This window comes from Watersipora subatra, chromosome 10, assembly GCF_963576615.1.
Source record: "Watersipora subatra chromosome 10, tzWatSuba1.1, whole genome shotgun sequence".
Taxonomy (NCBI): Eukaryota; Metazoa; Bryozoa; class Gymnolaemata; order Cheilostomatida; family Watersiporidae; genus Watersipora; species Watersipora subatra.
In genome coordinates, this window is record NC_088717.1 from 53,198,388 (window position 1) to 53,219,795 (window position 21,408).

Below are 21,408 nucleotides of genomic sequence, written 5' to 3' on the forward strand. Positions count from 1 at the left end.
AGGCGGCATACTGTCACAAGTGCAAAACGGGCAAGAGCGTGTCATTGCGTACTATTCCAAGATGATGTCGGCAGATGAACGTAATTATTGCGTAACCCGTCAGGAGTTACTTGCTATAGTCAAAGCAATAGGACACTTCAAGCCCCAACTGTATGGCCAGCGATTCGTTGTGCGCACCGATCATGCCTCACTAACGTGGCTACTGCGTACCACCCATCCTCATGGCCAACTCGCGCAATGGATGGAGACACTGGCACCATACAACTTCACGATAGAACATCGTAAAGGCAGGAAGCATAATTATGTGGATGGACTGAGTCGTCAGGTGTGCAAAGATTGCAGGCAATGCAACCGCATGACCCAACACCATATACCTAACAACCACCTCCAGGACCACGAGCAATTGTCGGAGATCGCACCCCGAGTGAATCGTACGGACTTGCCACCGGTGAGCCACGCAGGACCGCCCCAGGTTCCTCTGCTTCCGGAAGGCATGGTACGCCGGACCAAGGATCTTTGGTTCCCAACTCCACGGCATATGCACCGCCCTTGCTCCCTGCGAACGTATCTCTGGAGAGTTGTGCAGGACCTTCGCGGGTTCTTCGGCCACCAGAGGATACAAACCTTGCACCCACCAACCGGTGGCCTCTACCCCTTTCGACAAAACAGAGACCACCGTATCACAGTACGAACTTGCACCCAGGTCGGGTGGCAGACTCAAGGGTCGTGTCACAAACCCGGGGTAGCATGGTACCCCAGCTCAACAACCGTTGGGCCCCTACACCGCAAGAGAGCAATGTCGAAGTCTCACGACCTCCACGGTTCTTTGCCCCTGTTCCTATGGAACGCTGCCAAGTGATAGCCAGCGATCAAAAAACTCGGAAGAATCCAGAAGAGCTGAACACGACGTCGCCTCTACCACGTCGATGGAGCGATGTAGTGCGCACCACTCCGAAAAACATAGCTCTCCCCCGAGCCCGGGAAGTGCAAACCGCAAAGATTTCACATTTGAGTCAGCAACAGAAAGATGGCCCCAACTTACGGCCCATCATCCAGGCCATATTGGGACAGACCAGCATCGACTCTCGAGTGGTGAGCGCTGAAACAGCACAGCTGTGGAAAATCCGGAGCCACCTGTTTCTGACAGAACAAGAGGAGCTTCAGATCACGGGACTTGAAGGAAAACGACGGGCAATCTGCCCCCGTGCGCAAAGGAGGTCTTTGATCGAAAAGACTCATCAGGAGGCTCACTTTGGGGCAAACAAAGTCATAGCTGCGCTGAGACGAAATTGGTTTTGGCCTGGCCTGACTAGTCATGTAAAGAGACTGGTCAGAACGTGTATGGCTTGTCAGCAAGCCAAGGGCACCGATCACCGCCGCAGCCGAGCTGAGAATCATCTGTACGCCGGTCGGCCTTGGCAGATCGTGGCAATTGATCTGTGCGGTCCACTTCCCCCTACCACAGCTGGAAATAATCTTATACTCGTACTCGCAGACCATTTCACCCGTTGGAGCGACGCCATACCGATACTAGACGGGAAGGCAACCACCATCGCAAGGATTTTGGATGAGCGAGTATTCGCATATTTTGGCATTCCAGAAGTCATCCATTCCGACCAGGGAGCTCAATTCCAGTCGGAGCTCTTCCAAGCATGCTGCGAAATCTGGGGACGCGACAAGACGCAAACCTCTCCGTACCGACCACAAGGCAACTCTGTGGTTGAACGTCTCAACAGAACGGTGGGCAACTCGCTGCGAGCCCTACTAGCAGGACAAGAGGTGAATAAGTGGGACAGACTGTTACCGCAGATAATGAGGACTATTCGGGCCACCCCCCACCGCGTAACCGGCGAATCCGCCAATTACCTGATGATGGGAAGGGAAACTCGGTTACCCCCGGATATTCACCATCCAGTAGAGGCTCCAGAATTTACAGAGCAGGAATATGCTGTCAAGTTACAGGAGCGATTGCAACAAGCCGGACAACTCCTGAGAGACCAACAGTATCGACCCCGGGGAGAAGTGGATGTCCCACCTCTATTTACAGTTGGAGACCAAGTATGGCTGAAATCGTTCTACAAGGGAAAAGGAAAGGGGGCTAAACTCCAGCCGAAGTATATCGGGCCATACAAAATTACAAAGAGTCTTCCGTATCAAGTATACGAGATGGAACGACACGGCAAACGTACAGTCCAACACGAAGGACGGATCAAATTGTATCTCGAAACTACATCCATCGCTACCGAGACAACCACAACGACAACACCACCAGATCCAACTCCAGCTGAGTACGAGGAGATAACCATGGATGAAATTTTTCCGATTTCTGCCACAGGCCCAGCCGAGACAGAAGTACCCGAAGTAGCGGTCCAGGAAGACCAGGAGATCATAGACCCACCGTCAGGAACTCCCCCGCCGGTCCAAGACAAAGAAATCCCAGCGTTAGAAACGGGGTCCGAAGAAGGGACATATCAGTCTGCTAGTGATGAGAAGGGTGAGCCGGAAGTAGCGGTTCCTCCTTGCCCCAGGCGCTCAGAGCGGGAGCGACGGGTACCCGAGAGATGGAGAGACTACGTGACCCATGCGATAAGTTATCTCCCCGGAGTCCGAGGACAGACTCCACTTTAAGGAGGGGGCGATGAAGTGAAATTATATAGATGAAGACCGTTCGACCTAGACTGTCATATACTGTTCTGTACTGTTTGACCTAAACTATCAATTAATATTTTATTATTTTATTTTTATTGTAATAGTATAGCCGTAAGTACCTTTTATAATTGTTTTTAATCTAGCGATGGCAATTTCTTTACGCATTACTCTCGTATTTAACGCATGATATCCTCTCGTATTTAATCTACATTTTATCCACCCGGACTGAAGAGCTCAAGACCGGAGATAAGAAAAAAAGCGCTTTTTCTTGAGTAACTTTAGATTTTGATCACGAGCTTACACCAGATTATCAACTACGAGTCATATTATTACTGCATCACTACGGTTATACGCATATAATATTATTATTATCGTTACTGCAATTTTGACTTATAATACAAACATTATCGCTTCTATACAAGACACTGTCTACGCTTGCTGGCTAATTTCTGTGAAGGTTGGGGTAATTTCGCTGAATTTAAACAAATTCCCTTTACTATTACTATCGAGTAAGTATAAGAATTAGTTGTAAAGATGAATACCGATACATCATCCAACGATGCTTTTGACCACACAGGCTAGTTGTACCCAACAATCTTGCAACGCAACAACAGATAACATGCGTTAAAATGCTATACAAGTGAATAACATTAAGCACCAAGTTCAAAAGCTTCTAACCTTTGCTGCAACAAGAGGGAAACCACTCTAGAACGCTAGTTCTCAGTGTGAAAGGATATTATTCGACCATTTAAACTTTGCGGGCCCCCGCTAAACCCCGCCATTCTAATCGATTTTGAATCGGGGTGCACAGGCTGGAAAATACACGCGTTAGGAAGGCAAATTATTTTGGCACTTCCAGTCTGTGTTCTTAATAAAACTACAGGTGTTGATACGGCCCCGCACAGTGTGATAGGGTAACTGGACTTTTGGGCGACAGTCATTAGGGCGACAAACACTTGGGCGACACTTTCGGTTTGAAAGGCGACACTTTTGGTTCGAAAGGCGACAACTTCAGACGGAAAGGCGACACGGCAGACAAACCGGCGACAATCCCAGACTGAAAGGCGACAAACTGGTTTGCTGTTTGGTTGATGACAAGGTAATGTACTGACAAACTATGAGATGCTGTCGTCGTGTGCAATGCTTGCGTATATTTTTAAAACGTAGCCTTGACAGTGTTATTGTTTTTTACAGACTTTTTACAGAATTATCGCCTCAGTGTCTAGAATTGTCGCCTGTTTGTCCGCTGTGTCGCTCTTCCGCCTGAAGTTGTCGCCTTTCGAACCGAAAGTGTCGCCTAAGTGTCTTTCGCCCTATTGAGTGTCGCCCAACCGTCCATATTTCTGTGATCGATCGGTATCGACTAAATCTTCGCGAACTGCTTTTAGTCTTTTGCCTGTCATAGTCAAGGTAAGTAGCTACTAATACAAACTCAGTGAAATGTTAACACCGAGCTAAAAGTAAATTTCAAACGATTGCCTGATTATTTTTGCTATAATATAAAAACCTTCAATTATACAGAGCCTTTAGATAGTGTTCAACATTTGTACAAACGTTGGTTTTTCAAATATCCTGTGGTTTAGGTCTAGGTCTAGGTGTTTTAAGAACCCGTAAATCCCGAAATCGGGCAAAAGAAGGCCGTTGAGAACTTTATTTAAAAATAGTCAATAAAACATAAAATTATGGTAAGCCGCGCAAGTTGCGCGATGTTCTAGGTAAAAAACTATTCATATAAAACCCGGTGTTTGCACATACAGCTGAAGGAGCACCCCCCGTAACCAGTCTTGTTTCATGACTGTGAAGAACATTTTGTATTTGGTTAAAACTTTCGATAAGAGATTCATGGCAGTCGTCAGATAAAATCTTTAGCATGAGAGACATTCTTGCATGTTTGCGTCTTAGTTCTAAAAGTTCTAGATCTATAAAAATTCTTGCCTCTGTAACACTCTGCCTACCTTTCAAACCAGATATAAACCTAACCGCCCTTCTTTGAACTGCCTCCAATGATGCTACCTGTCGCATCAAATGAGGGTCCCATACTTCACTCGCATATTCCAATATTGGTCTACACAGAGTGAGATATGCAACCCTTCTAACCCTCATCGGCGCATCAAACAAAACATGCTTCATCATTCCCAATCGCTGACTTGCCTTAGATATGATTGAGTCTATATGTAAATCCCAATTAAAATCATTTGATATAAAAACTCCGAGGTATTTAAAACTGTCTACTACAGATAAAGGTCTGCCACTTAGGTAATACACCACATCTGGGTTTCCGCTACTCTGCCTTGCAAAACGAACGATTTGGCATTTATCAGTGTTAAAATTCATTTTCCAGTTATAGGCCCACTGGTCTAATATGTTTAAATCCTCCTGGAAATTCACTGAATCCTGAAGGGTGTTTACCTGAGAAAAAAGTAAAGCGTCGTCTGCAAAAAGCTTGATAGCAGAAAAATTTAGATTATCGGAGATATCATTTATGTACACCAAAAATAGGGTGGGCCCGAGGACAGACCCTTGTGGAACGCCCGACGAAACCAGCAGGTCAGAAGATGCAGCACCCTCTATCACTACTCTTTGGAGTCTGTTTGACAGAAAGTCCCTAATCCAATTTACCATGTACGGGTTTATGTTTGATTTTATCAATTTGTCGATCAACAAGCCGTGAGACACCTTGTCAAATGCCTTAGAAAAATCCAGTACCGCTGCATGTACTATATTATTGTTATCTACTAATTTCATTATTTCATTCACAGTAGAGACTAGCTGGGTGGAGCAAGATAGGCCTTTTCTGAAACCGTGTTGGTTAGAATATATGACATTTACCAGATCTTTATTGATGTTACTAAGCACAATATGTTCCAACAATTTGCAAGCAATGCATGTCAGAGATATGGGCCTAAAATTTCCCGGATCTTCCCGACTGCCTTTTTTATGTACCGGAACTACATTGGCCACTTTCCAGATATCTGGAAGTTTTCCAATGTTCAACGAGTACTGGAATATGCTCGCCAATATCTTACTAATAATTTCAGGTTCTAGGCAAAGATCTTCTTTTCTAAACTTATCTGGGCCCGGGGCTTTCCCGCGCTTAAGAGTATTTAGAAGTTTGAGAACTCCATCACTTGTTACTTGTATAGGGCATTTATCTGCAGAAAGTTCAGTTTGAGTTGTGGAAAAACAGTCACTATTTGAAAAAACACCCTGAAAAAATTCGTTAAAAATCTCAGATGATTCTAAGGCTGATTTATTTTTGAAAACCGCAGTGCCTTGTGAGTTTTTTCCAGTTTTCCGCCTATAAAAAGAGTAAAATGGTTTGCTATCACCCCTTTCCAAGGGTTCAAACAGCACTCGGTGGTAATATTCCTGCTCCATTTTACGAAAACTCTTTCTGTTGGTACGCCTAGTTTGTTTATACTTGGAGAAATCTACTTCTAACCCAGTGTGCTTACTTCTGTCATAAAGTTTTCGCTGTTGTTTCACTGCACGCCTGGCTGAGTTATTAAACCATATTGGCTCCCTGTTATCATTTTTCTTAGGGATACATTTAGGAACAAATCTACTGACAGCTAGATTCATGGACGTCTCAAAAATCTCCCAGACGGAGTTGATACTCGTTTTACTTTCAATTGCCTGTACTATATCTGTCAGAGAATCAGTCAAAAGCTCCTTAATAGCAGTAGAATCAGCCTTGTGGTATAATTTGATAAAAGAAGGCTGTTCATGAGATGTCTTAAAATTTGCTGCTACACAGAGTTCAACTAAAAAATGATCGCTGATACCGGGGTTGATTATCCTGTAGTCATAAACAAAACCAGACTTATTTGTCATAACTAGATCTAAAGTGTTTCCTAGCTGATGTGTTTGTTCCATTATAATCTGACGCATATCATGAGACAAGATGCAGTTCAAAAAAGATCTATGCAATTGTTTTTGATTTGAGTTTGATCGAATTTGTAGGTTGCACCAATCTATATCTGGAAAATTAAAATCCCCCACAACTAGTACATTAGACCCTGGAAAGTCAGAGGTCATAAAATCCAGCAATTCCTCAAGTGGTGCAACTGCCTCTCTCGCCAGCCCAGGCGGAACATAACAACAAAGAACAAAAAATTCATTTTCATCTCTAGGACATCCAACTTTCACACAAACAGCCTCAACGGGTAAGAAAGATCTTTTGAAAAAGACTTGTTCTTGAGGCAAACTGGCTGTCAAAGCTAACAAAACACCACCACCATGACAATCTCGATCATGTCTGTATATAATTTTTTGAGAAGAGCTCAGAATCATTTCATTATTAAATGATGGATCAAGATGGGTTTCGGTTATGCACAATATATCATATTCCGAAGACAGAACTTGGATGTCATTCAGTTTGCCTCTAACAGATCTAGCATTGAGCAGCAAGATTTTAATCGATGTTATTACTTGTTCACTTTTATTATTTTCCCTTTTTTGATTTTGTACGCAGAATCTGGGTCTGCCTCCCTCGTTTCTCTCAACTCCTTTCGAAGCCGAAAATCCTCTTCTTGTTCTTTCTTAGAAAGATCTTTTCTAGCAAAAATACCTGACAGCTTCATGCCATTAATCCTGCTCAACAACTCAAACATTTGATTCTCAGACCTGGTGGATATTCTAAGAGGGCGAGGTCGCTCTTTGTGCTTTGAAGCATCGTACCTACCTAACCTATAGCTGTTATTCTTTTCTACTTTCATGTCAATATGGCAATCTTTAATGATTTTGTCTACTTGCTGTGCCCATTCCTCTCTATTGTCTCTCTCTTCTATTCCAAAAAGGATCAGGTTCTTGGCTCTAAATTCAGAGTCTCTGTCTTGCTTTTCTTTATCCTCCAACTGGGCTACCAAGGAACCAGCCTGCCTTGCAAAAATCACGGTGGTTAAATGAGACCTGTATTAATCGTATTTCAGTAATTGAAGATCTCACCAGAGTTCAAAGTTATCGGCTGTGTAGAGCTGTATGTAGTTTAGTAAGGCAATAATGAATGATTTACGTAACTAGTATTTCCAAAGCAATAGTTGCTGCAATAACCTTTATGCTGCAATATAATACAAACTCAGTAAATTGTTAACAACGAGCTAAAAGTAAACTGCAAAATGTTTCTTGATTGGTTTTGTGATTTAATGAACAGATTAAGCAGATTTTTTACATTTCAAAGCAATAAAGTGAAGAACAATAAAATGACTAGTTATTTTATTAGGATGTTGTTTATTTTTCGGCCAGAACTGTTTTATAATTACCACGTCTTTACTAGCTAAAAGCAGGAAGAGAAACCACGAGCTAGCCTAGTCACGCATTCAAAGATTTTCGCCACACACATAAAACACAACACAAACAGCAGGGTAAACTCACTAATCACGGTCTTCCGCACGAATATTCAAAAATACCAACATGTGTCAATTCTATCGGCCAAACACAACCGACTAATGGATAAGCAATCTATTAATGTATCCGAATACCTCATATAAAATAGGCCAACCAAGTTACATAATGGTTAATACCCATTTTTTTCTCTGGAAATATGCCTGCCCACGATTTTTAGCCAAGAATACCCAGGGTTCATCATACCCTAGGACACTTATATTTCGCTAGTATTTAGTTTCGTGAGTAGCATACAGAGTAAAGTTTCACTGCAACTTAATTTCGCAACTCTGATGAGTGCAAAAATATAATGATGTGAAAATAAATGCTGTGGAACAAACATAATTATATTCCTCAAGTTCGGTTTGCCGGTAAGAAACAATTTTCATTATGGGACTAGTTTGTAATTGTGAACCGCCGGTAGAATTGTATGGCCGAGATCGATAATGCAATTTGATCGCTTGCTGCCATTTGTTTCTTGGACTATTGTAGAATGAAATTTAATTACGCTGAAAATTGTAAAGTTTTTGTCACAATTTAGCTTGTTTTCATATTAACGTATTTTAATTTTAGCGATCAACGGTGTTGGGTATAGGTATTAATTTTATCGTTTTCCCAAACACTCAACTGCTGCTAATAATTGCTGAAAATATTTATTACAGTAATTACAAGTTGTATACAAATACATACATAATACAGCTGCTAGTAATACTACAGCTACTAGCACAGTGTGTAGTTATTATCACTTCTTCTCTTCCTTTTTTATTAGTGTCATTTATCAGAGCTAACTCTTTCTCTATTGCCTCATCTTCTGAAGTTAACATCTTCATTACAAGTTATTGAAGAGGTGTCAGTGGTGAATCCAAACCTTTCCAGAGCCATGCTGCTTGTGTAGTACTGTGAGTGTCAGTGTGTCTTATTTTCTTTCAACACGCGGTGCTCACTGCATTGATTGATGTCCCCAACAAACAATAACGCTACTAATGCGTGTGCATTGACATCAAATTCCTATCATTATAAATCATTATTAATGGGAAAATAATCATAATTAATTGCAAAATAATAACGTAATAAGTGTTGACAGTCAAATTATTTTGTTGGTTTATATTTTAACGATGCTATAGTGGTCGTTAAAAACGGTTAAAATAACTGTCGTTATAAAATTCCATTCTACAGTATCAATGAACAAAGCTATTTAATTCCGCGTTTTCGCTCGTTCGTTATGATAGTTTAGTTTCGCTCATGAAATTTTTGCGATAGGATGACTCCGCGAAAACGCGAAAGTTAGATGAGGCGAATACATAAGTGTCTTAGGGTACACCAAAATGTCTCTCACGGGTTCCGGAGGTAGTCCGTTATCTGGCATTATTGGGTGGGTCCATTGCTCCCGTACCGAAACTTAAACTATTTTTAAGCTAATCAAATATAACTGCCATCAAAACATTAGAGTTAGCGATAAATTCAAGCAGGTGTTCATATGAACAGTATTAATTTGATCTCTCTCCCTCTCCTCTCTCTCTCTCCTTTCTCTCTCTCCTCATCGCCACCAAAGTTTAAATTCCTGCTGAGTTTCTCAACTGTTCACATATAATCGCTTTCATTTTCATCACATGTTTGAGAACAAGTAACGAATTTCATGGTCCTAACATATACTGTCTTCTCCCCGCCATAAATTCTATTTAGGTGTTCCATGGCCTGCTCATAAGGAGAATCATTTGACTCTAAACTAAATGCTACAGACTGTAAAGCCATGCTTATCTCGAGCACTCAATAGTGCAAGCAGTTTGATGTGACAGCTAAAATAATCCTGACCACCTTCAGCTTTACCCATTTTCGGAGTGGTTAAGCTCTACACATAAACCAATTTTTGTTAGCCAAGACTAATAAGAATTTGCTGCATCACTAGAGTTAATAACTAACTTAAGGAAATCGTTAACATTGAACCTGAATGCAGCCATCGTTAAAAATAACGAAAGTACCTCTAGCATGATTACCACTATAAGGTATACAAACACTTACCCTCGCTCTTCCTAAAACGAGTAGGTAACTAATTCCTTTAACACTATCACTTTTCCTTAAGCTATTCGAATGTTAAACACTTAGCACTGTCACTATTTCTTACACCACTCTTGAATGTATATGCGACAGTTTGAGCACTAAACACTATCACTTTCCCTTTCACCACTCTCGAATGTACATGCGACAGTTCGAGCACTAAACGCTATCACTTTCCCTTTCACCACTCTCGAATGTCAATGTGACAGTTCGAGCACCAAACACTGTATCCCTTTCCCTTTCACCACTCTCGAATGTCCATGTGACAGTTCGAGCACCAAACACTGTCAACACTATCACTTTCCCTTGCAAACCAAGTTTGCCTACGGTGTCATGTTTTATAAACACTCACCATGATAGGCTTTAAAAGGCTAAAGCCTTTCACACAGACTTGCAGAATTATGTCGTTTTCTAAGCTTATTGAGTATATATATATATATATCCCAGGGTGAATTGGAGAGCGTTCTTCTTTTCGCTTCTAGCTATTGAGGACGTGGTGAATGATTATAAAACAAGAACATGACTCTAGGCAGAAATGCCAAATTTGAGATTTTTGTAATTACAAAATTCTGAAGCTGTTGTGAACTTACTCAGCTTTAAATTTATGTGAATATCCCCAGGAATATACAGTTTCAATAAAATACTTTTTAATAGCTATGTAATATTTAATTGATATTTCACTTTGTAACAAATCTGCTTCTTCGCATCACAACAAATGAAGCTATACATCGTTGGCTTTTTGGTTGGACAAAAGTGGTTGGAAACACATTTCTAGTTTAACCTCACCCATCTCAAAACATGTTTTGAGATGGGTGAGCTGTTTACCAAATCTTTTTAATCTCTATGCGTATCCTTGTTTCTTTTTACTCTCTAAACGAAGATCTAGCGACAGTCAGCTTCATACAAAAGCTGTCCAGCAAGCTGTTTTGGTATATGGGCACGTTTTCAGTTATCATAGTTTGTTTGCATTTCAAGCTTGATATCTTTTACTTTAAAATTTTGATCTTGAACATTTTAAACTAAACGTAGTTTGGTGTTTTTCTGCTTGAATGACACATAAGTGAAAGCTCTGTGTAAAATTGCTGGAAATGAGCTACTATCTCATCTATTAGCCCTATAATGAAAGTTTTTCACTAACAGCTTTTGATTGTAACCTAGAAATCCATGTTTTTTTCTATTGATATTGACGGTTTTCTATGGTTAACTTCTATGGTTAACATCTATGGTTAACATCGCTTGTTAGCGAGCAAGCCATGGACTGCCAGTTATGTTTGCGACTCATCGGCCATATTGGCTTATCATCATTACACGTCTAGCACGTATTTATTTGATCAGTCTTAATCCTGGTGTTTTCTATAACACAATTTATACAGTCAAACTTTGGATATCAAAGTGTTTTTTTTCTAGTATTTTTCCTTTCTACTAAAGTTGTTGTATTTTGAAGCGAATCTTATGAGGTTACACAGTATTTTGTTTACTTCAATCTACAGAATCTAAAACCTAATGATGAATACTTCAGGTAATTATAGCATTAAAGAGAGTGAATCATATACATTATTAATTAAAAAATAAATAAAAACTAAGCTAGTAAAGCAATAACACAAAAATTATTTTATGGTTGCTTGATTTTTGCTACGCAGACTGACAAACATAGGTGTAGTCATGGTGACACTCGACATGGATGGGGCGTAGGCAATGATGTTGATCGAGAGACTTAGCTAATTTAGCTAATACTTTGTGAAGTTCAAGTTAATAAACTTGTTTATATACAATTTTTTCTATTTGGTACTTTTTCATTTTATCTTTAATCAACATGGACACCTTTTTTTAATTTTACTCGGTTTTCAACTTTATTTTTTCATATCAATATGAAACTTTTTTGTGCAGTTTTTGAGACTTAAAGAATTCATCCGTAGATGTTTGCTCATGTCTTGTTGTAGTTGTCTGCTCCAGTTATAAGAAAGACACTGCATTCATTCTCTTCTTTATTCTCTTTATTTCTATATTGTCTTAAATGCCTTACTTATGACTCCTAATTATTGTAAGAGTATCGATAGCTTTAAAACAGAATTTTGAGAATCTTTGGACATCGTATGTTGAAATTACATTGTATGTTGGAATTACATTGTATGTTGGAATTACATTGTATGTTGGAATTACATTGTATGTTGGAATTACATTGTATGTTGGAATTACATTGTATGTTGGAATTACATTGTAGGTTGGAATTACATTGTATGTTGGAATTACATTGTATGTTGGAATTACATTGTATGTTGGAATTACATTGTATGTTGGAATTACATTGTATGTTGGAATTACATTGTAGGTTGGAATTACATTGTATGTTGGAATTACATTGTATGTTGGAATTACATTGTATGTTGGAATTACATTGTATGTTGGAATTACATTGTATGTTGGAATTACATTGTATGTTGGAATTACATTGTAGGTTGAGTCAAAAATTGTTCAAGTTTTGCTGCCTATGTAAAAAATTAGTGTGCTAAGGTAATCGAAATTCAATATAAATTTTACTTTATCTAGAATTCAATAACGATGCAATAATCCAAAAATACCATAATCTTTTTCCGAAACATCTGTGTGATTAGACCTGGACTTGATCTAAATGTCTACACTGCTCCGAAATCTGGATGCAGCCATATTCCTACACAACTTTGCCTTTTGTAAAATGGTTGATGTCACATATTTATGTAGCGCTGAAGATTAAAGATGGGAACTGTGAGACCTGCGTCACCTTCTACACCTACTCTTCTACCTATCGTGGGTGTTTGTCAGCATCCTCCATCTGGAAGGTGCGTCAAAGTTATTGGCTGTAGACACGTCTCTGTCTCTGTTTACAGTTTTGCTATCAAAGGTGTCAGTTAATGATTTTAAGGAAGGTCAAGGCCTTGTTGCCTAATGGTTATAGCGAATGTTTATTGAAATATTAGTCTGAATGAGCATATGTGCATGTTTTATCATCAGGTATAAAATACAATATAGTTAATTGTTTGGTCATTTATTGCAATGGCTAACATAAGACAAAAAGCAATGACTTTGTTGTTTTCAACAGTTGTGCATTATATTTTTGTAAACGTAGACCATATTTCTACCCAAAATTATAGCAGAAAATTTTATTTCCAAATTTACAAAATCGTGATGATTTAAATATGTTGCAAAAGGTATATAGTGGAAAACTAGCAAAATATTTATTTACCATGTGACATAGCCTGATACTGATCAGTACAAGTGGTCACAACCACTTGTACTGATCAGTATTAAGCTATGAATAACCCAATTAATAAACCAACCAATATTAAGCTAAACCAACTAAATATGTGGGACACTCCAAAGCCCTCCCATAAAAGCAAGATAGAATTAAGCCCCTGAAACTACTGTTTTTGGGTCAGTCATTAAGGTAAATTACTGTTTCTGATAACAAAATACATGTAATAGCAAAATCATTTACATGTATAAACATGACACTAGTAATATAACTACCTAGAGAATGCTGTTGACTTATTCGGAAATGCTCCTAGTCATTTATATGTACATGCTGAAACAAAACCATGGTAGCCAAAGTAGTAAGCCTCAAGCAAGGTGAAATGTTGGCCATGTTTTCATGTTCCCTCTTTATTTTACTTTTTTCATAGCGTATGTCTGCGATCACATATCATCATTATCACTTTATAAACTTAAAACTATCAGTGATTACATATTTCATTAAAAATAGCTTATAGCTTCAAAAGCTATTAGGTGTGGTCAGTACATTGCGATATGATTAGATTTGTCCATATTTTTTGTAGAACAACCTCGGACCGTGATTTTGCCATAATAACTGAATCTGGCAGATTCCCAAAATATGAGGTAAGTAGAAACTTTAGTCAGTAGTTTTGTAAGCTCACTACTCTTGAGGTGATGGTACATTTACCCTATTACCTAGCTGACCCTTTTTAATCAGTAAGGTTATAAAACGCTGTTGCGATAGTGGACTTCGGCTCGTAGAGTTTTGTTTTACCACACGTATGCTACGAAAGTTCGTGAATTGCTTTATAAAGTCCTAAGTAAACACTGGCATTCGATTTGCCGATTCATGTTTAAGAAATGGCTGCGAAGAACTGCCTACACTCTGGAGCACCGCTGAAATGCATAGCTGACGTATAGTCTAGACATTTTAAATGGATACACATACCAACGCTATTAAACCATGAAGGATGACAACTAGATTGGCCAATAAGAATGGGCCTCGGTGGTGTGAAGGCCAATTTTTAGTGACCAATTTAGTTGTCTAGAAGCAATTAAAATTGCATCAAGGTTGCTCATTAAAGTTTGCTGTTTTAGCCAATCACAGGTGTGTCAACTTATCTTAGCCAATCACAGGTGTGTCAACTTATCTTCACCGAAATAAACTAACAACTCATCAACACTGAATTGGCTATGTCAGAGACACATTTGTCAGGGTGTAGGATAGATAGGGCATATTGGGATGCTTTCTCAGTATGCCTTATCATATTGAGATACATTCCCAATATGACTTCAAAAGGGGTAACTGTTACTTTGGTGCTGCAATGTGTTATAAAAACATGTGTTTTTTTATTCATACATGTATGTATATCAATGTTTGTCTGTCTGCGTGTCCAGTTATAGCAATTAAGTTTTAGGAATGCAAAATATGCTGCATACTGGATTTGAACTCAGAACCTCTAGTTATGTTAACAGGCATTTAACCATAGATATATATATACCTAGATTGGCCAATAGGGAAAAAGCCTGTCAGACCTAAATAGCACGACGTAACGTCACTGTATTGTACCTCACGCCTGACTGCATTGCTGTTTACAATGAATCTAATGGGAAGAAGGTAACAAAATTACATTTATTTTCACATAAAAACCTTCTTGTATACATATCCAGTAAACTAAAGCAATTCTGTGATAATATCTGATAACCATCATAGATTAAAACTATAAAAGCTATGAATTGTTGCACACAAATCATGAGGCATCATGGCTTTATTTGCAACCTCTCTTATCCCCATTCTCTCTTTTCCCCTTCTCCAAAAAATGAGTTAGAAGGGGAAAAGAGAGAAGGGGAATGGAGAGGGGAGGGGAAATAGCCCACCCACTCAAAGAGCCAGACCTTGGCTAGGTAAATAGACTAATATGCTGAACTAAACATGACTAAATATGATGAGTATGCAAGTATGTCTGAAGTCAAAAATGAGACAGAATGATTATTTTACAGCTGGCTATGTAGCTGGATAGGTCACCAAAGCTGAAGTGTAATGATTGTATCACTAGCATCGTGGATGTTACCAACGTTGATGTAAACCAAGCAACGAATTCCCTAATCACAGTTAAGAATCAGGGTGGCTTGACTTTGTCTTCGCCTGTGATGATTGAGGTTTGCAACCACAGCGAGAAAGCGACAAGAGTGTTGCTTAGTAGTGCTGGATTGGTGAAAAACTTTGCCAGGCTAGCACTAATTGCCACCACTAAGAAGCCAGTCACGAAAGGACAATACCAAGTTATTTGTACAATATGCAAAAGCAAGTTAAAGGTGTACTTGCAACAAAATTCACATTGCAGTTATTTGGTATCATAAGATTCACCATGCCTTACTCTGTTGTGTTGCAGGTGTGAAATATATGAGAAGGTGATTACAAGCTCTTAAAAGCTAAAAACTTATACAGTCATACTTCAACTTACGAGCTTAATGCGTTCCGAGACTGAGCTCGTATGTTAATATACTCGCATGTTGGTGCAATTTATTTATATATCGAACAATTAAATATATATTGCTTGGTTTCCATACTCTAAAAATGCAAATAAAACACTCAAAACAAGATATTGTAACAGAAAGAACATGTTGGTTATTGTCATAATTTACCACATGCCTTCAAAAAGCAACAATTAAAAAATAATACAAAAAATGTGATTATTTAAAATGTAAAATTAAATACATACAATAGCAGCTAATGCTAGCATTTGCGAGGGAGGGAGATATAAGTTATCCTTCATTACAACAGTTGTCTTTGATAAATTTGAATTTTATCAATGTCTTAAAAGACAAACTCAGAAGCAAACCTAAAAGCAAACTTTCACTTTTAACTTGACGTAATTAAAATTTCTTCGGCGTTCGTAGTTTAAAGTTTAGCTGGTTAGCTAATTTTTCTTTGTTTCGCTTTCACGACTACCCGGCCGTCTTAAAATAAATCTATCTAGATACGTTCGCCTTTGTCGCCCTTTCAACATGTTGCGATTAGGACGAACACAGGTGTCGTCACAAAGGATTAAAGCACAACCACTAGCCAACTTGTCCGAATGTCTATTTTTATAGTTTTGATAGATAGCACCGGCCTTTTCACGTAGCATCGTTTCAGTTACGCTGTCACCGGACAATTGTTTATCTTTTATCCAATTAAATGTCTGAGCAGTCTCTCCATCAGCGGTCGTGAAGATCGCTGCGCCGTTTAGAAACTATGGTTAGTCCTTTTGCGAACTAAATGCCCTGAATATAATCCTTCTGTTTGATAATTATGGATGTATTTCTGTCATATTGCTTAGCTAGCTCAATCACGCATACACATTTCGCATATTTGTCAATAATTTTCTGTTTAATATCAACTGTTATCATTTGCTTTTTCTTTGCATCATCTTTCATTTTACTGGCAAACTTTCAGTCAACGCAGAGTACTTTTAATTCACATACAGTGTAATTCTGCACTGAAAATCGCGCGCAAAAACGCAGTACCAAAGTATAAATCTGAGTAGTTGAAAAATACAGAGTGATGCTGTTCTCATAAAACACCTTCGGCATACTTGGCAACTGACTCACGTGCTCGTTTCTCAAACATGGCTCGTATGTTAGTGCTAAAACTTGTTTAAAAGCTGGCTCGTATCTCAAGTCTCTCGTACGTTAGGGCACTCGTAAGTTGAAGTCTTATTTTACTTAGTAATGTTTAGTTCAACATGATATTAGTCTTTTACCTAGCCAGGGTCTGGCTCTTTGGGTGGGTTGGCTATTTGCCCCCCCTCACCTTTCCCCCTTCTCTCTTTTTCCTTTCTCACTTCTTCTTTGGAGAAGGGGAAAAGAGAGAATGGGGATAGGAGAGGGTTGCAAATAAAGCCCTGATGGCTCATGATTTGTGTGCAACAATTCATAGCTTTTATAGTTTTAATCTATGGTGGTTATCAGATATTATCACAGAATTGTTTTAGTTTACTGGATTATGTATCCAAGAAGGTTTTTATGTGAAAATAAATGTAATTTTGTTACCTTCTTCCCATTAGATTCATTGTAAACAACAGTGCAGTCAGGCGTGAGGTACAATACAGTGACGTTACGTTGTGCTATTTATGTCTGACAAGGCAACCGATGGGAATAGCTATTATTGGCCAATCTAGGTATATATATCTATGCATTTAACCAATACACTACGTGCTCAGCTAGCTGTGTTATGGAATAAAGTGAGTACATACTTATTACACATGCCAATCTTTAATGGCTTCACGGTCAACTTTGCAGCTAGTGTTATGCTTGAAGCCGTATCAGAATAAAAATGTGTTCCCATATGTGAAGAAAAATGCTTAAACTCACAAGGCCAACAAGACTGTTGCAATCAGTATAGATCTGAAGTAGGCACTGCAACTGCTGCAGTTTGAATTACACAGAAATGAACAAAAACCCCTCATCTAAATGTTAGAATGGCAAATTTTCCCACGAACAAACGAGCGGAAGCGAAGTTTAAGAGTTTTTATGATAAATGCATGTGCACACAACTTACGAAAATTATTCATCAATAATGAGACGAACCCTCTTCTTGAAATTTCATCAACAAATTTAACTATCGTTTTGTAGTCGTTGAAGTATAATAACGATACAAAACACATATAAGCCTATTTAAATATGTTACCAAGTCTTTGTAAATCGTCGTTATTATCTTAAATCTTATTACCCAGCTGATCGGATTATACACAAATAGACAGATTAATTTGGCCGAAAATCGTCACAAAACGCTTGAAAAGCTTGGTTTAATAAAAGTTAAGACCGGAAATTGAAACTCCGAGCGACAGAGTATAGACCGATTAAGTCGTGCGCATTTCGCGAAAAAATAATGTGCACATTTCACCAGTCTATAGCATTGTCGAAGGTTTCTTAATTAACGTAGGAGTAATGAAATCGTTTCATTTTTGTCGATTTCAGAGTAACTGACATTTTAGACACTTGAGTACTTTGGTATCTAACTGATGTCCAACGCAGTGTAAGTAAAGGAAATGGCGATGATATTTTTTTCTAGCGATTTTTATGAGGTTATTACAATAATTAATTATAAGTTTGAATGGTTACAGAACAATGACTTCGTAGTACAGGTTTTCTAAAAATCTATATAAATATCACAACTTCTTGATATTGTTAGCTATGACGTTTTAAAATGTAAACAAAATTGTGCATTGGTTTTATATTATTACTATATTAATAATATTGGTTATTCTAATAATATCAGTGCATTTTACTTCTAATATTGGCCAATATTGCATTTTTCCTATTGCAGGGGGAGAGATATAAACATATAATCTTTTCCTTTCATTATTGCTATTTCTTGTATATAATAGCACCCACACCCAGTACATTACAGTTACCATTGCAGTTATCCTATTGCACTGCAGTGCCATTTGACTGCTAATATTGCATTTCTCAACCATCAGTACCCTTTCTTTTTTTCCAATATCTCTTTGGTCGTGGGCTGTATGATAGTGGAATTTCTAGTGTATAGTTATGCCGACTAAAAATAAGTTTTCTGTGCAAAAACTTTTTTATTAACTTTGCAACGCTGGGCATTTATTCAGTCTTGCATGCAATTAAAAACATTGTGTAACAGAATGTGCAAGAAGCGTTTAAAAAAATGAGTGACTTCTCCCAATATGCCCCAACGGTGGAGCATATTGGGACAGAGGTTGATGTAATTTGGGACTAAACAAACAGTGGGATAGCGTCATGATAACTAATCACTATATATTTTTATACACCCCAAACAACAGCTATGTAAAATTTTTACATGAAGTTAATTTATAAAAAACATAGTCAGATCCACGCCAAACGACATCTGCTCTGGGATTCTGTTAGTGCCACACGAGGAGCGCCATTACAACATCAAAACTGTCAACATCTACGATGTTGTCTGTCTCTGCCTAAATTCATGGCACATTAGTACTACCCCCCACGGACTGTTTTATAGAATGACACCAATGATAGTCATCAGTATCGGTGACTAGACCAACAAATTGTGTCCTAGTATAGCCATAACAGTCTAGAGTGTGTTTGCATTCTGTTCAGATTACTTTGCATTAGAAGAGCATTTCAAGTTTTGTACCTACTCTATCTACATGTATAACAAGAACCAAGACCAAGAGAAAGTATCGTATGTTTTCATCTAAGTAATAATGACCCAAGACAACTTTTTCATAGAATTACGCTCTGCACTCTTGTAATATTCTACTTCCAAAAAACAAATAATCTTGGTACTTTTTAGGGATATTCCCTGATTCCCACGAATGGTTGGTTAGCAACACAAAATATTTGTACACGCATCATGATCTATTTCCAAGTGTTGTGACAAGTTACATAAATCTTAAAAATGGCATATTCATCCAGTATTAAGCTAGCTGGTGAATATGCATTTATCCATTTGTAGTTTACATACATAAATCTGAGTGCTTGCAATTTTGTCTTTTTGTGCATCATATGTCCAGTTATAGCGATTAAAGTCTAGCATAGAAAAATCTGTAATGCTTAGGATTTGATCTTGGAACCTCCCGCTCACAAGGCGGCCAGCTAGCCAATTAAGCTACACGGGATGCAATGATAACATTATGCAAATAGTCATTATCTGGGTTAAAATATGCATAGCGACACTGTGTTATGCGCAACGCCACTAGAGCTTGATCTCACGGTTCTTATTAGTAATTTTAGCAATACGTATTCTAGTGTATTTTAGTGTACTCAGTTTAACCTTTGGCAACCACATTCTCTGCCACTGTTTATTAGCTGTTTTGATACTCGTGCAATGCCAGGCATTTGGTTAGTATATGTATATGTTGTAGGTGGAGAATCTTCCATGGCGCTCAAGCTTGAGAGTTCGGCTTACCCTCATGTGTCGCAAGACGGCAGGTGGTGATCTGTTTGTTTGTCCCTATGGGTTGTCTGGATCTAACTCTTTTAAGGAGGACTGTGGCATATTGTATCAAGACCTCAAGAAAGATAGGATGTAAGTATTATTCTAACTAGCTGATACAGTCGTAGTTGTTTTCTCAAGGTCACACTTGAATTTAAGTTATAAAATGTCTGGGAGGTGAATTATGAAGTTGGACTAGCCTCAATATTGGTCCATGCAATTGAATGTACATAGTAATTCTTTGATCAGCGTTATACTCGTCGTAATTGCTAGAGAATCTGTTTTCTGTTATGTTTGAATATTTGGTACTTCATATTGCACATCCAATTTTGTGTGATGAGTGTTGTTGTATTTGCTTGCCTCACTTGCACACTGTTTAAGGATACTAAGGCCACATTGTTACTGCCTCGTTATTAAACAATTACTCTACAAGATGAAAATATTCGTTGGTTATAAAAATTTGCAATTTCGCGAACAGTCAATTCCGCGAATTATTAAATTCCGTGAATAATTAGTTCTATTTTTAATCACAAGGGAGAATAACTACTGCATCAAATTAAAAACTAGCCGCTAGGCGGGTTTTTAAAATAATATAATAATATAAATACTAAACATAGTTGAGTTCCAAAACATTTTTAAAATCATTGCCTGGGCTTTGAGCTAACACCATTGCCAATGCATCACATTTCTTTACAAAATTATTCAAGGTTGTCACAAGATATGCAGAATGGCGTCATCGCAAAAATAGCCTCTAGGCAGAAGTACTAAACGTAGCCGAGTTCCAAAACTTCTTTAAAATCATCGCCAGGCTTCGGGTTGTATTGCCATTGCATCAAACTTAACAAAATTATTCAAGGTTTTCACAAGTCATTCAGCATGGCTTCGTCATCGCAAAAAATTTCTCCTAGTCTTTTTACATGGAAATCAACTCCATCAATCTCTAATACCGAAGTTGAGGACGATCATGATTCTGATCTAGGGATTATGGTATGTATTTGATTTGCAGTGCAGATACGTTTTTCAATAATTAACTGCATTAGTTAATTCTTTTGTTTAAAAACTGATCGCTTTCATTAAATACTTCAGCTATTGTCTCTGTACTTCCTTAACACTTATTAATATTTTTTCTTTTTTTATTTACTGCA

The 21,408-nt window shown here is 38.3% G+C and overlaps 2 protein-coding genes across 5 annotated transcripts in view; one reads left to right on the plus strand and one right to left on the minus strand.

Moving 5' to 3' along the window:
* LOC137406425 (uncharacterized) overlaps positions 1 to 3,394 on the minus strand; it is a 29,184-nt gene extending 25,790 nt beyond the window's left edge. Inside the window, exon 1 of the mRNA XM_068093007.1 lies at positions 3,328 to 3,394. The gene's annotated coding sequence lies outside the window, so the exon portion shown is untranslated. The remainder of the gene's footprint in view (positions 1 to 3,327) is intronic.
* The window catches only part of LOC137405935 (uncharacterized), a 488,140-nt gene that overhangs the window by 370,417 nt on the left and 96,315 nt on the right, over positions 1 to 21,408 (plus strand). For 3 of the 4 annotated variants that reach the window (XR_010979824.1, XM_068092410.1, XM_068092409.1), the window contains exons 1-3: positions 12,803 to 12,902; positions 13,896 to 13,956; positions 20,193 to 20,356. Coding sequence is in view for 2 of the 4 variants with exons in the window: in XM_068092410.1 (XP_067948511.1) it covers positions 12,820 to 12,902; positions 13,896 to 13,956; positions 20,193 to 20,356 (308 nt within the window). In the remaining 2 variants the exon portion in view is untranslated. Of the gene's footprint in view, positions 1 to 12,802; positions 12,903 to 13,685; positions 13,957 to 20,192; positions 20,357 to 21,408 lie in introns of those variants that run through there. The other variant, XR_010979825.1, reaches the window with a different exon arrangement.